Source organism: Anser brachyrhynchus, assembly GCF_964034855.1.
Source record: "Anser brachyrhynchus genome assembly, chromosome: 3".
Classification (NCBI taxonomy): domain Eukaryota; kingdom Metazoa; phylum Chordata; class Aves; order Anseriformes; family Anatidae; genus Anser; species Anser brachyrhynchus.
In genome coordinates this window covers 84,853,235-84,869,849 of record NC_137696.1, presented here as the reverse complement: position 1 = coordinate 84,869,849, position 16,615 = coordinate 84,853,235, and the positions used below count along the sequence as shown (strand labels likewise).

General features: G+C 35.5%; 1 protein-coding gene and 1 long non-coding RNA gene across 7 annotated transcripts in view; one reads left to right on the top strand and one right to left on the bottom strand.

The window, feature by feature from the left end:
* LOC308193165 overlaps positions 1 to 14,653 on the top strand; it is a 26,288-nt gene extending 11,635 nt beyond the window's left edge. For both annotated transcript variants that reach the window (XR_013949435.1, XR_013949436.1), the window contains one exon: positions 7,726 to 14,653. This is a non-coding gene — a long non-coding RNA (uncharacterized lncRNA). The remainder of the gene's footprint in view (positions 1 to 7,725) is intronic.
* The window catches only part of EPHA7 (EPH receptor A7), a 166,450-nt gene continuing 162,712 nt past the window's right edge, over positions 12,878 to 16,615 (bottom strand). For all 5 annotated transcript variants that reach the window (XM_080587444.1, XM_080587441.1, XM_080587446.1 and 2 more), the window contains one exon: positions 12,878 to 16,615. In XM_080587444.1, the coding sequence (XP_080443570.1) occupies positions 16,402 to 16,615 (214 nt within the window). In that variant the 3' untranslated portion in view covers positions 12,878 to 16,401.

Here is a 16,615-nt window from a genome sequence, read left to right as displayed (position 1 = left end):
CCTTCCCTTCCCTTCCCTTCCCTTCCCTTCCCTTCCCTTCCCTTCCCTTCCCTTCCCTTCCCTTCCCTTCCCTTCCCTTCCCTTCCCTTCCCTTCCCTTCCCTTCCCTTCCCTTCCCTTCCCTTCCCTTCCCTTCCCTTCCCTTCTAGAAAGGACTGCTGAAAGAATGGTCATAAATCATGACTTCCTATAGCTGAACAGACAATTGAAAGAAAATTGCAGAGTATTTCATAAAGTTTTGAAAACATCTATCCTGGTTGGTAGAAAGATTATGTTGAGAATGATCCCATCTCTTATCACCTCCGCATTGACTGCCTTCCTTTTCTCTGATTATCCAGCAGTAGTAGTACTGGTGTTGCTACATGTACTTCTAAAATTAAAAACAGTATTGACAAATGTTTCTGAGCTTTGAGCTTTTGTTATTGTGACAACATCTGAAAACAAGAGCAAGTATGATTCCAGTCAAATTAAATGGGTAATCTCTAATTGATTGCAACAAAACTTGGAAGACAGCTTGTACCAAACAGCCCTCAGGAGACCAAAAGCAGGTTTACATTTAACTTAAGTAGCAGCTCTTCAGATTATAGAATATATTTAGTACAGATAGCATTTGCTCTATTTTCAGTTGTACTATCTAATACTGCTAATCCAAGCATAGAAAAGAAGAAGCAATGTGAGAGTATACATTTTGACAAGAATGTATGCAACAATATTTACTTTAAAAAACTGTCCTGAAGGTATATTCTCTTATATATGATAGTACAGTCTGTATACAGACAAGTATAAGTATAAGCAGATAAAGTTAGCGCCAAAACACACCACTTGTGAAACAACTTCAGAGAACTTCACAGACAGCTCATACCCATGTTACTACTTGGTATAAATCTTTCCTTTCTTGCAGACAAGAGGAAAGTGCTGTAAATAAGATCAGGTTTTCTCCGAATTTTGTATGTATTAACTACTTATGTACATTGGATTAAAAATCTGAGCTCAAAGAGAAGGATCTCAAATTTCTCCTTCACATCAAAGCACAAACCACCACTAGTTGCAGCCACCAGCCTTCAATAACTTTAGGTCTTTTTTAAGTCTGTAGAAATGTGAGAAAAAGCCTTTGTAAACACACCTCCAGCTTACACATGTAGTAAAGGCAATGAACCACCAAGGATAAGCATTAGGGATCTGTTTCCTTCAAGAGACCTATAGGTTTGGTGAAAAAATGATCAGTATCTCTCTTTGCACAGGAGGAAGAGCTAATTAAATTTTTCAGTCAGTGCAAGTGAAACGGTGTACATATATAATCATAGAATCATAGAACCATTAATGTTGGAAAAGACCTCCAGTATCATCTGGTCCAACGATTCCCCTACCACCAATATCACCCACTAAATGTTCCTTATGGGTTATTTTTGGACAGGAAACAGTGTAAATTTAGACCCAGATGAACATGCTATGACACTAAAAGTGACTTATCTGCTTGTAGGAAACAAGTGTAATTCTGCAGAGTTGAAGAACAGACTAGCCAGCATTCTGAAACTTATTACAAATTAAATAATAATATTAAGCTAGAAATATCTGTCAAATGTGAAAATGGTAAACCCACTGATGACACCAATAAAAAAAAAGAGACAATAAGTTAACTAAAACTATTTTTCTCCCAGTAATACACAGTGAAGCTTTTCAGTAAAGATTGATCTTTATCTCCTTTTCACAACACGAGGATTTTTTTATTTTTTATGCCAGCATTGCTGATACCTTGTACCAAGGTTTGATAAAGGCTTAACTACTCTGTGCATTGGTTTTTTGACCCTTGGTACAGCCCTGCTTTTAACTTATAACCACAGTTTTCACAGCAGTGTATCTGTTTTCTTGTGTTTGGGCGAAAATCTTGATGAGCGCAAAGTTTCATCACTTCTCCCTGATGATCTGTCTTTTTTCAAAATTTAAGTTATAATGCTTCACACGTTGTCCCTGGCAGGACATTTTCTGAGCAAAATGTCAAGATTTGCAATATGAAAACAGTTTCCCACCTATTGAAATTTCAGTGGTGAAGACATGAAAAATATTTCACTTGTCACAAAAATCATATGAGAGATTCTCTCTGACAGTGGTGGGTTCAGATGTGTAAGCATGTGAGTAAGTGTTGCTGACCTTGGATACCTTACTCAGGGACTTAAAGGTCAACATGGGTTTATGAGCTACATGGAGTAGATGACACCTACCAACATAACTATAATGACTTTCTTCTTAGTGACTTATTTCTTAGTGTATACTTACAATTTGTATTCTCCTTCATTTATTATTTTTTTTTCAGGGCCCTATCACTGCCCATCTTTACGGAAAGGGAAGCAGTGTGTCTCTCTGGTTCTCATTTAGGAGTAGTTAATAATTTTGTTCTTCCCCATGTCATTCTGTCAAATGAGCCATTTAAAATGACGTGCAGAAGCTTGAAGTTAGAAGTGCTCTAAATTATGTATTTTCAGTGACACTGCTCTGCACAGCTGTGTGAGACATAAGCTTGATTTCACTTCCCAATCTCATATTTCCGCCCATTTAAACAGAAAAACCCATGAATAGTAACTAGCAATTAATAATCCTCTCTAACTTGTTGTCTCCCTCAATCTCTGAGAGAGAGATTGTTTCCCTCATCAACACAATAGAAATTTTAAAGAAACAACAATACAGTTGTAGACAGTATTATCTTTTCTGTGGTATTCCTTAATAGCAAGTTATTGCTTGAAGTCTAAGAAAAATTTCTGACCATTAAACAAGCTAATGTGTCCTCGTTGACACCTCCCACCCCCACCCAATGTTAGGACCATTGAGTTTGATGAGTCATTATAGCACTATTATAATGCTACTTTTTTATTAATTATTTTTTTTTATTTCCCCCCCCAAAAAAACAGATTTTCTAGGCCATTTATTAGAATGAGAGGCCAGGTGTTGCTCTGTCTCATTGATTTGTCCATTTTTAAGTTCTTAAGTTCTTAAGTGTTAGATATTGGTCCTCAGCATCAGTGGCAGTTGTATCTTGCAACTAGGTCATCGTGGGAGAAGCATTATTTCAGAATATAAAATAGACCCAAAATAGAGTCAACTTCCTCTCCCTCTGGAATAATAAGATCAAACCTGCAAATACATCACTGTCTGCCCTGCTTTTCTGACGACTACCAAATCCAAAAGAAAGTTTGCATCTGCATTGCTACTTCACTATGAAATTGTTTGTGAAATTGAATGATTTCAATGATATCTTCATAAATAGATGTAAATACATTTGAACATTGTAAGGCTGTTATCTTTTTAAAGAAAAAACAAAACCTCTGTTTTGCATATATAGAGTGCTATATATTGTTTTTATATATATAAATATATATTCATGTGTATACAAATCATAGCATGCAGGTTTGTATTATCATCAGACTCACTCTTATCACATTGCCTGCTCCAAAACTGATTTTTCAATAGATTTCTCTGATGAATATTTGAGCCATTTACTAGTGAGATTCTGCACTTGTACAGCAATTTCCCAATGCACAGTGAATTGCAAGTTTTGCAAGTTTCACAATTTAATAAAAGCATCATGGAACTGCAGAAAATATTTCAGTCATGAAAAAGATTCATTTTCAAGTACTATATCATGCCCACAATATGTTACCTTTTTCTGCAAATGGTGATTTGAATATGAAAATGCAACATGCTATAATATTTTGAACAATTCTGATTGTGAAGTGTATGAGTTGATATATAATCCTAAATTTAGCAATAATATATAGTCTTGGCACAAAAACTGGCTGGGAAAAAAAAAAAAGTACCTCTAAGAATATTTATCACTTCTGTCTTGTTTTTCATTACAAGGTCTCAAAATGCTTTATAAACATTGATTAAAAAGTAAACCGAAGATTAAAGGGTATCTCTATAATAAAATAGTATTTTCGTGGAAGAGCTGAAAATAGAATTCAGGAGTTTGGATGAGAAGACAATATGCAAAATTTTCATAATGAAATAAAAAATGTCTTAAAAAAAGTGGAGATTGTTTGTTATAGATTCATAACTAGATCCACACTAGTGATAAGAACATTTATATATTAGTGGGAACAAAATTTATCCTTCTGACGGAAGTATTCAAATCACATTTAGGACTCTTTTCCAGTAATAATACCTATTTGTGGGTGAACATAGATCTTTGAAATTTGTTTACACATAAAAGAACAAGTGAAAATTTATGATTTTATCTACACGTGTCTGTGTATACAAACATTTATATTTATATATGTATACAACCAATAAAATCATGTTATTAAAGTTAAATGTTGAAAGAAAACGGTACTGAAAGACAACGACAGTTTTCAAACAAAACTACACAAAATCAAAACAGCAAATTTAGTTCAGTCCTGAACAGTGACAGAAAAGACTAAGGTGCATTATTTCATCTGAAAATTTATTTCAGTTTTCAGATATGTGAGCAGTTGTAATATCTATGATTTCTTTTTAGAAACAGCATTATTTCAGCAAGTAATGGACAAAATTAAAACAATGAGATATATTTAGGACATATATATATATTTTTTTATATACTGACAGCAACAAAATCCATTGAAAACTCTTGTGAACTTAAAACTAAAGTAGAAACAGCATTTCACAAGCTTCATGATTTTTATTTATTTTTATTTTTTTCCTGCAGATTTATTTGGCTGTATTATATCTGGCACCAGCTGGTAAACAACTAACAACATAGCACAGTGGTGACCACATGATGCTGTCTCTGTTCTCACTGTGTGCAGGACAAAGATTCCTATTTTAGGTACCCCTAACAATTTGTTTTAGTGGTGGAAAAAATCTACTAATCTTGTCACACTGATGAGAATGAAAATAATATACATCAAGAAATGTTTCTGTTATGTTAGCTTTGGAAAATTATCTGTGAAGTAAAATGTGCAAAGCAGACGTCTCGGTGATTGTATGAGCTTATCTCATCGAGGCCTCCCAGAGTCAGCTCAACACCCAAGTGTCAATGGCCTTGGCTGCAGATACTAGGCAAGGATTTCAGTGTGTTACATTGCAAGCTCCCTTACACCTTGTCATTTCTATCTTTCACACATTTTGCTTGTTTCATATCTGAGTAAAATTTCAACTTCCCAGGCAACTGCCTGTTGCTGCTGGAATACGGCTGGTACCTTAACTCTGATCCCACCAAAGTCAATGAAAATATTCCCATGGAATCCAGATCCAGATCCCATCAGAATCTGGATCAAAGCTTTTGTGTGGAGCAAAGCTCATTCTGTAATGATCCCAGTAAATTTATCTGGCATACTTTCGGCTAAGAAGCAAGCTCAAAATCAAATTCCTGCTTGCCAGTCCCAAACAGCTCAACACAAGCCATTTCTGACCTACATGCAGAATTCAGAAAAAGCCAGTAACATTACTTTACTTGAATAAGAGAATTAACAGATGATATTTTTTTTTCTTCTTTGCTGCCGTCTGCAAGCCTTTGTCTATTTAATCATCCACTTATTACTTGAGGTTATTTGATAATATCCAGAAGGAATGGCTGGTATGAGTTTCAAAGGTCTCAGGTGAGTTTTGCTCTACAGGTGTCAGGAAAAATATACATATATATACACATATATATTTATACACATATATAAATATATTTTGTGACAGCCCTTCCAATTTCCAAGAACAAGGAAGTAACTTTCTTCATAAGAAATTATTGCTCATTCTACAATTCACCATTTCTTGCATTCATGTGGGTGGAATTCATCTCATCTAAGTTTTAGCCATATAAAAACTTAGCCATGTCACCTGGTGTTTCTCCATAGCCATAAGAATAGTTTTAAATGGTTTTAAAATAGGTAGATGGAATGAATTACCTTCTAATGACCCTCATCCTTCTACATTATTTATACTGTCTAAATAATTAAATTAGACTACACATATAGATTCTCTGTACCACTATTTTTTTTTCTTAAAACCAGAAGACTTAAACTAAAGACAAACTTCAATAAATCTGTGATTGCATGTTATGTAAATGACTAAAAACAAACTTATACATAGAATATATAATGCTTAAATGCATGTAGATAGGCACATATGCATAAATACATATAGACATAGTTTTGAATACATATACATGTATAAACACATACTACACCCATGCCTCCTGTGTCTTTATATGTTTGATCATGTTTTTCTGAAGATTTTTCTATAGCCAGTAATTCTGTTTCTCTAAATCTCAGCAACAATCCTATACACCTCTCTTTGTGGCCTCCTAAGTATCTCAGAAACTTACAAGAATGATTAAGAAATTAATGTGGTCAATCTGAACATGTTTTCTTTTCTAGTTTGTTTTCCTCTAAAAAGGAAAAGAAAAAAAATATATTTAACTCACTTCAACCAGTTGTTTATTTGAGTAAAAAAAAAATGGAAAGTTTTCCTTTCAAAATTCTAATATTCTGTACATTTAACAAATATAATTTGCTTCTTTTTCCAGTTATGTTAACAGAATAAAGCTGTCAGTAGATTAATTTTGATGACACCCGTGTTCTTATACAGCCATAATAAGATCTTAAAGTTCATCTCTTGTTAAGGAAATTTTCATGACAGTGAAAGAAACAGCTCATTAGTAAGATGATAAAGAGGGACAGTAAATGCACTGTAAAATAGCAGTCATGCTTACTTTCAAATTGGTGTTAATTTCGTACCAGAGAAAATGAGTCTATTAAAAGTGATTTTATGCAGTGGTTTTTCATTTTCAGTTTTATATTTGATTTAGATTGGAATCTGAGTTGCCAAAGTGTTGCTGAGACACTGCAGCTTAAAATTTCCTGTAAACGTATTTAAACTCAAAAAACATTGCGATTTTTTTTTTGGCTTGCATTTTTCCTCCAGATAAATAGAAACCTTAAACAAGATTGTTATCATTACCAGTAATTGTTAACAATAACATTGTTAATACTAATTAACAAAATGCTTCTACGCCAAGGAAAAAATAGGCATAGCTAAAAATACAGGCGAGGTGCTTGTAAGGAACCTGATCAAACAAGCTTAATTATGACCCCCAGATAAAGGGACTGCCATTAAGCCTTTAAATTATCACAGATAAGAGAGACTCTCAGTCACTGTCTGATAATAAATCACAGCTACCAACAGCAAGGAAATCAGAGCTTGAACTGCTAATCCTTTTGAGGTTTGTGATGAGCACCAGTCCCCCTACTGTTTTGCATCTATTTATATTGCACTCAGAACCCCCAAATGGCCTCTGCTTATCAGCAGCTCTCAATAATTTATGCCTATTGGTGTGTCACCTTACAGCAGAGGCTGTTATCGGGAAAGAGAAGTTTTAGGAAATCTGATCCCTTGAAAAACCTAATCCTCTAGAGATTACTGCACATGAACAAGTTTTCTGCTATGATTTACCTTTGTTTATTGGTAGCAGAGATTAGCACTTCATGATTGCCATTTAAAACAACTATTTAGTTTAGGAGCAAAATGAATGACTGAATGTGCAGGATTTTCACATCTGAAGCTGTCCTGAGTCTAGCAGTCAAAAGGCAAGATAGTCATTTATATTTATATGTTGTCTCTTAAAAAGACTGGTAAATATTTCTACTGCCACGACAGGCTGATGTGAAATGCCCATTGCCCATCCAGAAAAGAACCTATCTTTCTGTATAGTTTTAATCATGTGAATGATCACTGTAACTTTGATGGGATATTCTTGTTCTTATAGGTGGACTTCAGTGGCCCTGCATTGGTCCCTGCATTGACATGCTCTTGGTTTCATTTGACATGGTGTCCCACAGAATTCTCCTGGAGAAGCTGGCAGCCCATGATTTGGACAGGTACACTCTGCTGGGTTAAAAAATTGCTGGATGGCTGGGCCAAGAGAGTAGAGGTGAATGGAATGAAATACAGCTGGCGACAGGTCACGAGTGGTGTTCCCCAGGGGTTGGGGCTGGGGCCCATCCTCTTTAATATCTTTATGGATGATTTGGGTGAGGGAATTGTGTGCACCCTCAATAAGTTTGCAGATGACACCAAGCTGGGGGGAAGTGTTGATCTGCTGGAGGGTAGGAAGGCCCTGCAGAGGGACCTGGACAGGATGGGTCGATGGGCAGAGGCCATTGGGATGAGGTTGTACATGACTAAGTTCTGGGTCCTGCACTTTGGCCACAACAATCCTATGCAGCGCTACAGGCTTGAGGGAGAGTGGCTGGAAAGCTGTGCAGAGGAAAAGGATTTGGGGGTGTTGGTCAATGCTTGACTGAACATGAGCTGTCAGTGTGCCCAGGTGGCAAAAGAAGGCCAACAGTATCCTGGCTTGTATCAGGAATAGTGTAGCCAGCAGGACCAGGGAGGTGATTGTCCCCCTGTACTTAGCCCTGGTGAGGCCGCACCTCGAGTACTGTGTTCAGTTTTGGGCCCATCACTACAAGGACGAGGCCATGGAGTGTGTCCAGAGAAGGACCACAAAGGTTGAAGCTGGTGAAGGATCTGGAACACAAGTCATACGAGGAACGGCTGAGGGAACTGGGGTTGTTTAGTCTGGGGAAGAGGAGTCTCAGGGGAGACCTTATTGCTCTCGACAAGTACCTAAAAGGAAGTGGTGTGAAGCTGGGTTTTGGCCTCTTCTTGCAGATAACTGTTGATAGGACCAGAGGGAATGACCTCAATTTGCAGCAGGGGTTGTTTAAGTTGGAAATTCTGAGAAATTTCTTCTCAGAGAGAGTGGTTAGGCATTGGAACAGGTTGCCCAGGGAGCTGGTGGAGTCACTGTCCCTGGGGATGTTTAAGGAAAGGTCAGACATGGTGCTTAGGGACATGTTTAAGTGGGTGATATTGGTGATGATCTTGAAGGTCTTTTCCAACCTTAATGATTCTATGATTCAGCCATGATGGGTACTTCCTATGCTCAACCGGTTACTGCTAAGAAGGGATGTGTGCTCTGGAATTTTATTAACAAAGCTCTTTCCTAGCTTAATGCCATTGAACTGCTAAGAAATCTTATCTTTTAGAATTTGATAGGATTATTTGGTTGGTAATTAAAGGTCTTGCTTCTCAGTGCTACCAAATATTCCTAAATGAATAACTATTAAACCCATCAAATTCAGTTATGCCTATTAGTGTAGCATAATGAAAGCTTGAACTGTAGGAACGTAATGCTGCTGAAAATAGGTGGACTAAACACAACTGCTAAGAGTTTCAAATTTCTTTTTTCTTGTTGTACTCAGGTTCAATAGTCAGGCTGGATGAGATCACATTAAGTGACATGACTGATTACTAGTTAGCCAAGATTTCTGGTGGTAGCTGTTGGTGGCAGCTATTGAGATGCAGTGCTATGAGTCAGAGAGATAGGAAGAGGTAAAAAATTAAGTTGACCTTGAGATTTCATTACATTCGATGTCACGTAATAAAACGTGATATTTTTATTCCTGCTTACATTCGCCTTCCCAAATCCATTCCTACTGACAATCAAGATAAATAATAATAATAATAATAATAATAATAATAATAATAATAATAATAATAAAATAAAAGAAAAATATGAGTTTCAAAACTTGTTTTCTCCCTTGGGAATGCTACAGTATAAAAATGTGCAGGAGGACAGCTTTAGTGGGGAAGGAAGTAGAAGTAGTGTCCCCTATTTTCAAAAGTAACAGAAGGATGATTTTATTACATTAAAGCATGTACTTATATATAACAGCATATATATACTTAAACTGTAAATTTTGAGTAGACATTACAAAACACTACATTATGATTTTTTTTTTCAGAAAGAAATATGCCTCATATATTTTTTACAGATTAGTTGGATTATTCTTGGCAATATAAATAATTTACAGTAAGAAAATTATTGTCATTAAACTATCTAAAGAAACTTCTGGTGGATCTGTTTACTGGGATACAATTTTGAAACATTTTTCTGGAAATAGGTATATCAACAGTGGACTACAGCAGTGTTTGCCAACACTGCATCTTCTTTTAAAGTTTCACATAACATGTAACCAACTTTTGTATTCATTAGAAAACCTGCCTCAAAATTGTCCATCTCAATTTGTTTTCCTTGATATTCCATCTTTGAAGAGAATTTCTGTCCACTGGTTAAAAGTTCATTTCCAATTTTAAAATGGAGAGACTGCCCTAGGTATTCAGGAAAATGCAGAGGTACATCACAAACATAACTATGTATGCATTTCTAAGAAAAAGGAGAGCTTGAGCATACACTAAAATAAATCAAGGCCCTAAATATCAAAGGAAAGAAATTGGCTTAGGCTGCTTCTTTTATTCTAAATAGTTCCTTTTTATATTTCCTCAGTTTGGAATAAACTGAGAATCCCTGTATTTCAGGGGCTTGGAAAAATCAGTATTTATATATATTAAAAACAAACAAACAAAAAAGTTAGATTCCAATAACGGGTTTCAAGCTGAGTTCCCAAATTTTTGGAAATGTTGGTGCAAAAGTGTACAACAGGAAAAGTTTTGCTTTTATGGAACCAGGGAAGATTATTCTTATTTATTTATTTTTTTTCCTTTAAAGAATCAATAAATTCTTACTTCCTGTACTGTAGGGTACTGCAGGATTAGAACAAAAGATTGAACCAAGACCATCTTTCAATAATGTAACTATTGTTTATATTTAAATTGAAAGTAAATTGATACAAAAATCTTAAATAAACCAATGAAGAAATGCAAGAACAAGTCCAAGTGAAGGCAAAAGAAGGGTTAGAAGCTGTAGCAAAAAAGACTGTGGATGTCTAGTCTTTGAAACTAGACTACAGGAAAAGGAAAGAGCTGGAATGGGCAAGTGAGATGTGCTGGCAACGAGAAGCAAGCTTTCCTAAATGGTGCAAACACACAATGACAGAACTGGTAAAAAGTTAATAAATAATAATAATAATAATAATAATAATAATAATAATAATGTTAAAATTATTATTTTGATTTTTTTGTCCAAGTTTAAAATAGCAGCTTGTCTATGAGTTCCTTCCTTCGTGTCACTGAACATGTTATATCTTCTAGAAATATCTTTATTGTATTGTTGTTTGTCATCAGTGCATAACAATTCACTTTCCTTGATATTTCGGCATTTTATGTAACAAAGACTGTACCTGCCCAGTACATACCAGGAAAGATTAGCTGACCTGGGATTTGTTATGAATTTTCCTTTAATCCCAGATTTCTGCTTCTTTATTTTATTACTGCCTGCCACTGTTACTCAATTAATATTGGTCAATAAAAAAGCAGAACCCACTAAAGTTAACATCAACTATGCAACAAACAATGCTGAAGCAGTGGAGACTGGACCAACATACGACTAATAAATTGAAACAGTAAGAACTTAATTATATATGTAGGAACTAGCCTGTGTCAGTATAGATACTTAGATATAGATATAGCAGTCATTCAGCTTTTGTTCATTTTTAAAATGTTGTATGGCAGTTTGATTTGCTAGTTTTTGGAGTCTCTTAATTTTGGGCTTATTAGCTCCCAAAGTTCTACTCCTTCAAACAGAGGAAGATTTATAAGCATCTGCACTATAACAGATATTTATAACATGTTCCCTCAGAACATCAAATAAATCCTCTGGCAGCTTGTTCTCTTTTGTCACCATCCTCTCAAGTGTATCTATAGCATTTGAAATAATTACTTTTGTAAGTACAAAAAATTAAACCCAGTACTACATATTTCTGTATTATTTAAGGGAGAACAAAGAGAGAGGTTTCTAAAAACAAACAAGTAAATAAATAAAATCTTCATTTATTCTCTCAAATATACAAGATATAATTCAGCTTGAGAAACACTAAATGTCAATCACCACCCACTTATTTCCCCTACTTCATAAGATTTCTAATATGGTATGAATACTAATAACTCATACGGTCTACTCACCTGTCTAGAGCTACGTACTTTCAGTATTCATATAAGGTTAAACATAATTGTGATGTAGACACAGAATTGGTTTTGGAGAATTATGATGACATTTCAGTGAAGATGAAATGAATGAATGAATGAAGATGTGGGACAAACAAGTGATTCCTTTTTACACAGACAGGTTTAACCAATTTCCTGAGTTAGGGTTCAAATAATTCTCATTGCTTTCACGAGTGTCGTAACACAGATCCCAGTTTAGACCTGCAATGACACAGAAGTGGCTAAATGCAATTTTAGGTGCTTACCCTGGCAGGGTAGTTCACCAAAGTATACTCAGTTGTTGCCTAATCCTGAAAGTTCAATATTTACTGGGATAGAGAGGAAGAGAGGGACTGACATCTCAGTGCACCAAGTTGGACATATGCATCAGATGCTAGAATTCACTGCAGGGAATAGTGCCAAAAACAAGAGGAACAGCTGCAGTAGGACAGATGCTGAGAGTCTCACCTCGCAAAACCCTACAGTCTCAGAAGTAGGGCAGTGCTGAAAAATATACCTATATCAGGGAATCATCCACTTGTTTTGTTTCCCCCTTCTGGCTGTTTCTCTATTTCGCTTAGTCTGTTTCCTGCTTAGTATGCTACAGTTGGAGGATGTTTTTGCTAAACATCCACCTGTCCTCTTTAAATGCAGAGAGAGAGGTGCCCAACATGGATTTACAGCTTTTGAGGAGAGGCAGGACATCTAAGAGGCTAAAGTCCATTCCTACATGCATTTCATGGATCTAGCCCTTAGTAATTTTTCATTGTGAATGTTGTATAACCACTCTGTCATAACCAGTATGCAATGAGAAGGTCTACATTCTACTTTTAAGGTTTCCAATTAATAAAACATAAAGGAAAATAGCTTGAAGGTCTCTCTCCTCCTTCCTGAAAAATACAATCATAAATTATAGCACTTAAGTGTACGCAAAGCTTCTTAGATTCTGAAGCATGAATTAAAACAAAGAATTTAAACAAAAGTACTTTTATTAGTAGTAAAGGGAAATATGATATCTAAGAACTGTCAGATGAGAAAGTTTGATACAAAATGATTTTAAAAAGTTAAACCAAAAGCTGCCTGTAAGGAACTGCAAAATGATTTAACAATTTTAAATGCCATTGGCAATAAAGTGGTGATGAAATTTGATAAAGCACAAAGAAATGCACAAGGGAAAAAGTAAGTCTAACTATACATACACAGACAGGGACTCCAAATTCACTATTGCTCAAGAAGAAAAAAATACATGAACTGATATCAGCTCTCTGAAAACACCAAGTCAAGCACTCAGCATCAAGTAAAATTGTGAAACAGGATATCTGGATGATTAAGAAAGAAGTAAACAAAATAGAAACATATATATATATATCACCATATAAATACACTGTATCGCTATATCACTGTATAAATACATCATACACTCTTATGTTGAATAATTCATGCAGCCCTGGTCATTCTATTTCAGAAGAAAGAAGGGCAAAACAGACGGGGAAAGAGAGACAGAAGGAGAAAGTAAATTCACCAGATCTAGGACAAATTCAGACTATTAAATGTAGTGCACCACCTGATTTAGGAAGCATTTGAACTGTACATACCGGATAAAAGAGCCCTGAAGGTGCTTTGAAGTTGACTGTTGATGGTGTCCTTAATCTTTAGGGGACAGTGCAGGCCTTTCAACAACAGGTCTGGACCTCTACACCTGCCAGGCACACTGGGCTATATGGACTTTGGGGTTGAGTTAGTGCAGCTATTCTTACTTTATGCACAACCAAATATCTTGGAAAAGCTGATAGATAACAATAGGAAAGGATTTGCAGGAAAAAACTTAGGCTAAGTTAAAAAAAAAAAAATAGTCATGCTTTCCTTTACTTTCAGTATACATTATAATATAGCTACTGAAATAGCTGGTACTGAATCCCTTCCCAAACTTTGTGTCCAGCTCAGTGTCTGAATTCAGAAGGCATGTCAAACTGCAGTTTTCCAGAGGTTACGTCACCTTTTCCAATTGAAATGATAGGGAATGATAGGGTGGTATTTTATTTATTTATTTATTTATTCATTTATTTATTTATTGTAGCAGAAGCAGGGAATATGTCACACAGTGGAATCTTCTCTCAGTGCCAGCGCACAGGTACACATAACTTCCATATCTGCTACCATGCCAGAATCAGGGGGAAAACTAAGCAAAATCCAGAGCTTGGATGAATATTATTAATAGAAATAATCACTACGTTTTGATATTGCTTTATGCTGAATATATTATTGAAAAAAGTTGTATGTAACTGGTATGAAAATATGTAAAAATGATATGTAAAAATATGTTATTACTTTATTACAGAGAGATACTATGTCTTATGACACTTTTTTTTTGTTTCTGGTTTTGTTTGTTTGTTTGTTTTTAATGGTACATGGAACGTTATAAACCTTTGAGCTACTTTTGATTGAAGGAGAGAGGAACTTATGTGGGGTAGATTTTGTAAGCTTACCCAATGGCTATATGATTTAAATCCAATATTACTTCAATAATGGAGGAGAGACATAACTGATGCAGGCCTGATTCTTCAAGCACTGCTATGTATTGTTAACTCTCTATATCTGTTGTGTTCTTTAATAGCTGAAATCCCTACGTTAACAGAATAGGTCCTGTCAAACTCATTGCTAAAATGATACCCTGAGGTGACAATAGTTTAATTAACTTAAGCAAAGTTCAAATTGCAGGCAATAAAAAAAAAAAAAAAAAAAAAAAACGTGCTTGGCAATTGCTGCTATCTGAGAATCCAGTAAGTCACCAGTTACCAAAATCTTCAAGCAAATGATGGGCAAACCCAAACAGTTAAGGATTACTACTAATTTTTCAGGTATGATTTTCAGCAATTGTCTCCTGCTCACCTAGATGAATTATTTGAATTCTATCTAGAGTTGCCAAGATGGACTTAAATGAGGCCATTGTCTCCAATAGATAATGTTTATATCATTCCATCCATTGCTAAAAGAGACTAAATCCATCTATCATGTTGATAAGGTGTTGCAACAACCAAAATATCCATTACTGTCTTCTAAAATTTATAAGAAAAAACACAAGTGGCAAGTATCTATAGTACCCTAAACATCAAAATTTTGAAGTCAGAAGTACAAAGCAAAGTGTCTATATATGCCAGAGTAGTAGAGTACTCCATTACGAGGAGTAGTCTCTCAGCTATCATGCCAGTATATCTACTACACTATAACTATGACTAAAAACAGTTTCATTAGTTACAGAAACATCTGAGGCTTTCCAGTATGCTTTCTGACAAACCTTCCCAGGCAAAATGGAAGAGCTGTGATGAGGGTTTAAATGGAGACATACTCTGTAGCACAAAAAAAAAAAAAAAAAAAAAAAAAAAGTTATTTCCTGTAAGCAGATATCTAATTAATAATTCTTCAAGAAGTTGGCAATATGCCTTTTCTCAGGGAGACATAGAAACTGGTTTTGCTCTTTGCAGCCTGATCAGTAGAGATGCCTGATATCACAACAGCAGAGGAGAAGGAGGTGAGGAAGAGATTAGACTGGCCATTTTGCAGCTTTCTTATTCCTGAAGAACTGTTAACTTGGAAATCAGGGCAGTTTAAAACATCAGACATTCTGAAAATGCCAATTTTCCAGTTTACTTTGAAAAAGTGTTGCTCTTTTTTGGAGAAAAAAGAGCCAATTCAGCATAATTAAAATTATTCCCAATGTTATATTTTTTCATTGAAAGTTATAATTTATTTTTTTATTTTCAATGAGCATTTCCCTTCCTTATCTTTTTTTTTTTTAATACTGAAACAATTATTTTCAGCTCTAAGAAAAATGTCTGTGATATTTTTCTTCTATGTTCCTATTTCACTGTAAATGTTATGATTTCTGCTTCTTTCTGATCTAGAATGAAGGACATTTCAAAATGTCCTGGATTGGTTAAATTATTAAAATCTGCTTCTGTGCAAGACCTATTTGTAAGTAGTGGCAAAGACTCCCATTGATTTTTCTGAATGAAAAAGACTAACTCTGCCACTTGCATCATCAGTAGAAGTAAATCTATATCATCCTGACTTAAACTTCTTCCCCAGCAGTACTTTTGGAAATGTTTGATTTAGCTGCTTCTCCTTCTCCTTTGCTCTTCTGTATGGGAATTTTGTGTATAAGAGGGGAGCTAAAAAGATGGGGAAGCAGGGTTATATTAGTGTGAGGAGCTTCCAGGGTAGGCTTCCAGGGCAGCTTTGCCGGCTCTTCTCTCCCTAGCAGCATCGCCATGTCCTGCTTCGCCATCCTGAAATCATCATGCTCTTCAGATGTAGTCTTTCATTCTTGGCATTAGTCATAATCATCAGTTTGTCAGGTGTGTGTTCTGGCCTCTCCCATACATCTCTGTTTACTCTTCCTCCTGTTGCCAGTCTGTTCCTCCCTTCTTCTCCATTCCTTTCCATGCTTCTTTTCTACATTTCCATCCTCTAATCCCAACTATAGTCCTTATGTGCTTTAAAAAAATGCCTCATAGCGTTCACTGTGCCTCCAAACCAATCTCATGATTTTATGGTTATAACTCTTGTTTTTGTTATAACTCTTGTTTTGCTTCCCCTTTCTGCTTCCTTTGTCTCCTGCCATTATGTCATTTCTATTCAGGCTGTCATCTCTTCTGGAAAGGGATTTTTCTTGTTCTCTGTTTTGCAAAGCACCTGGTATGTTTTTGATT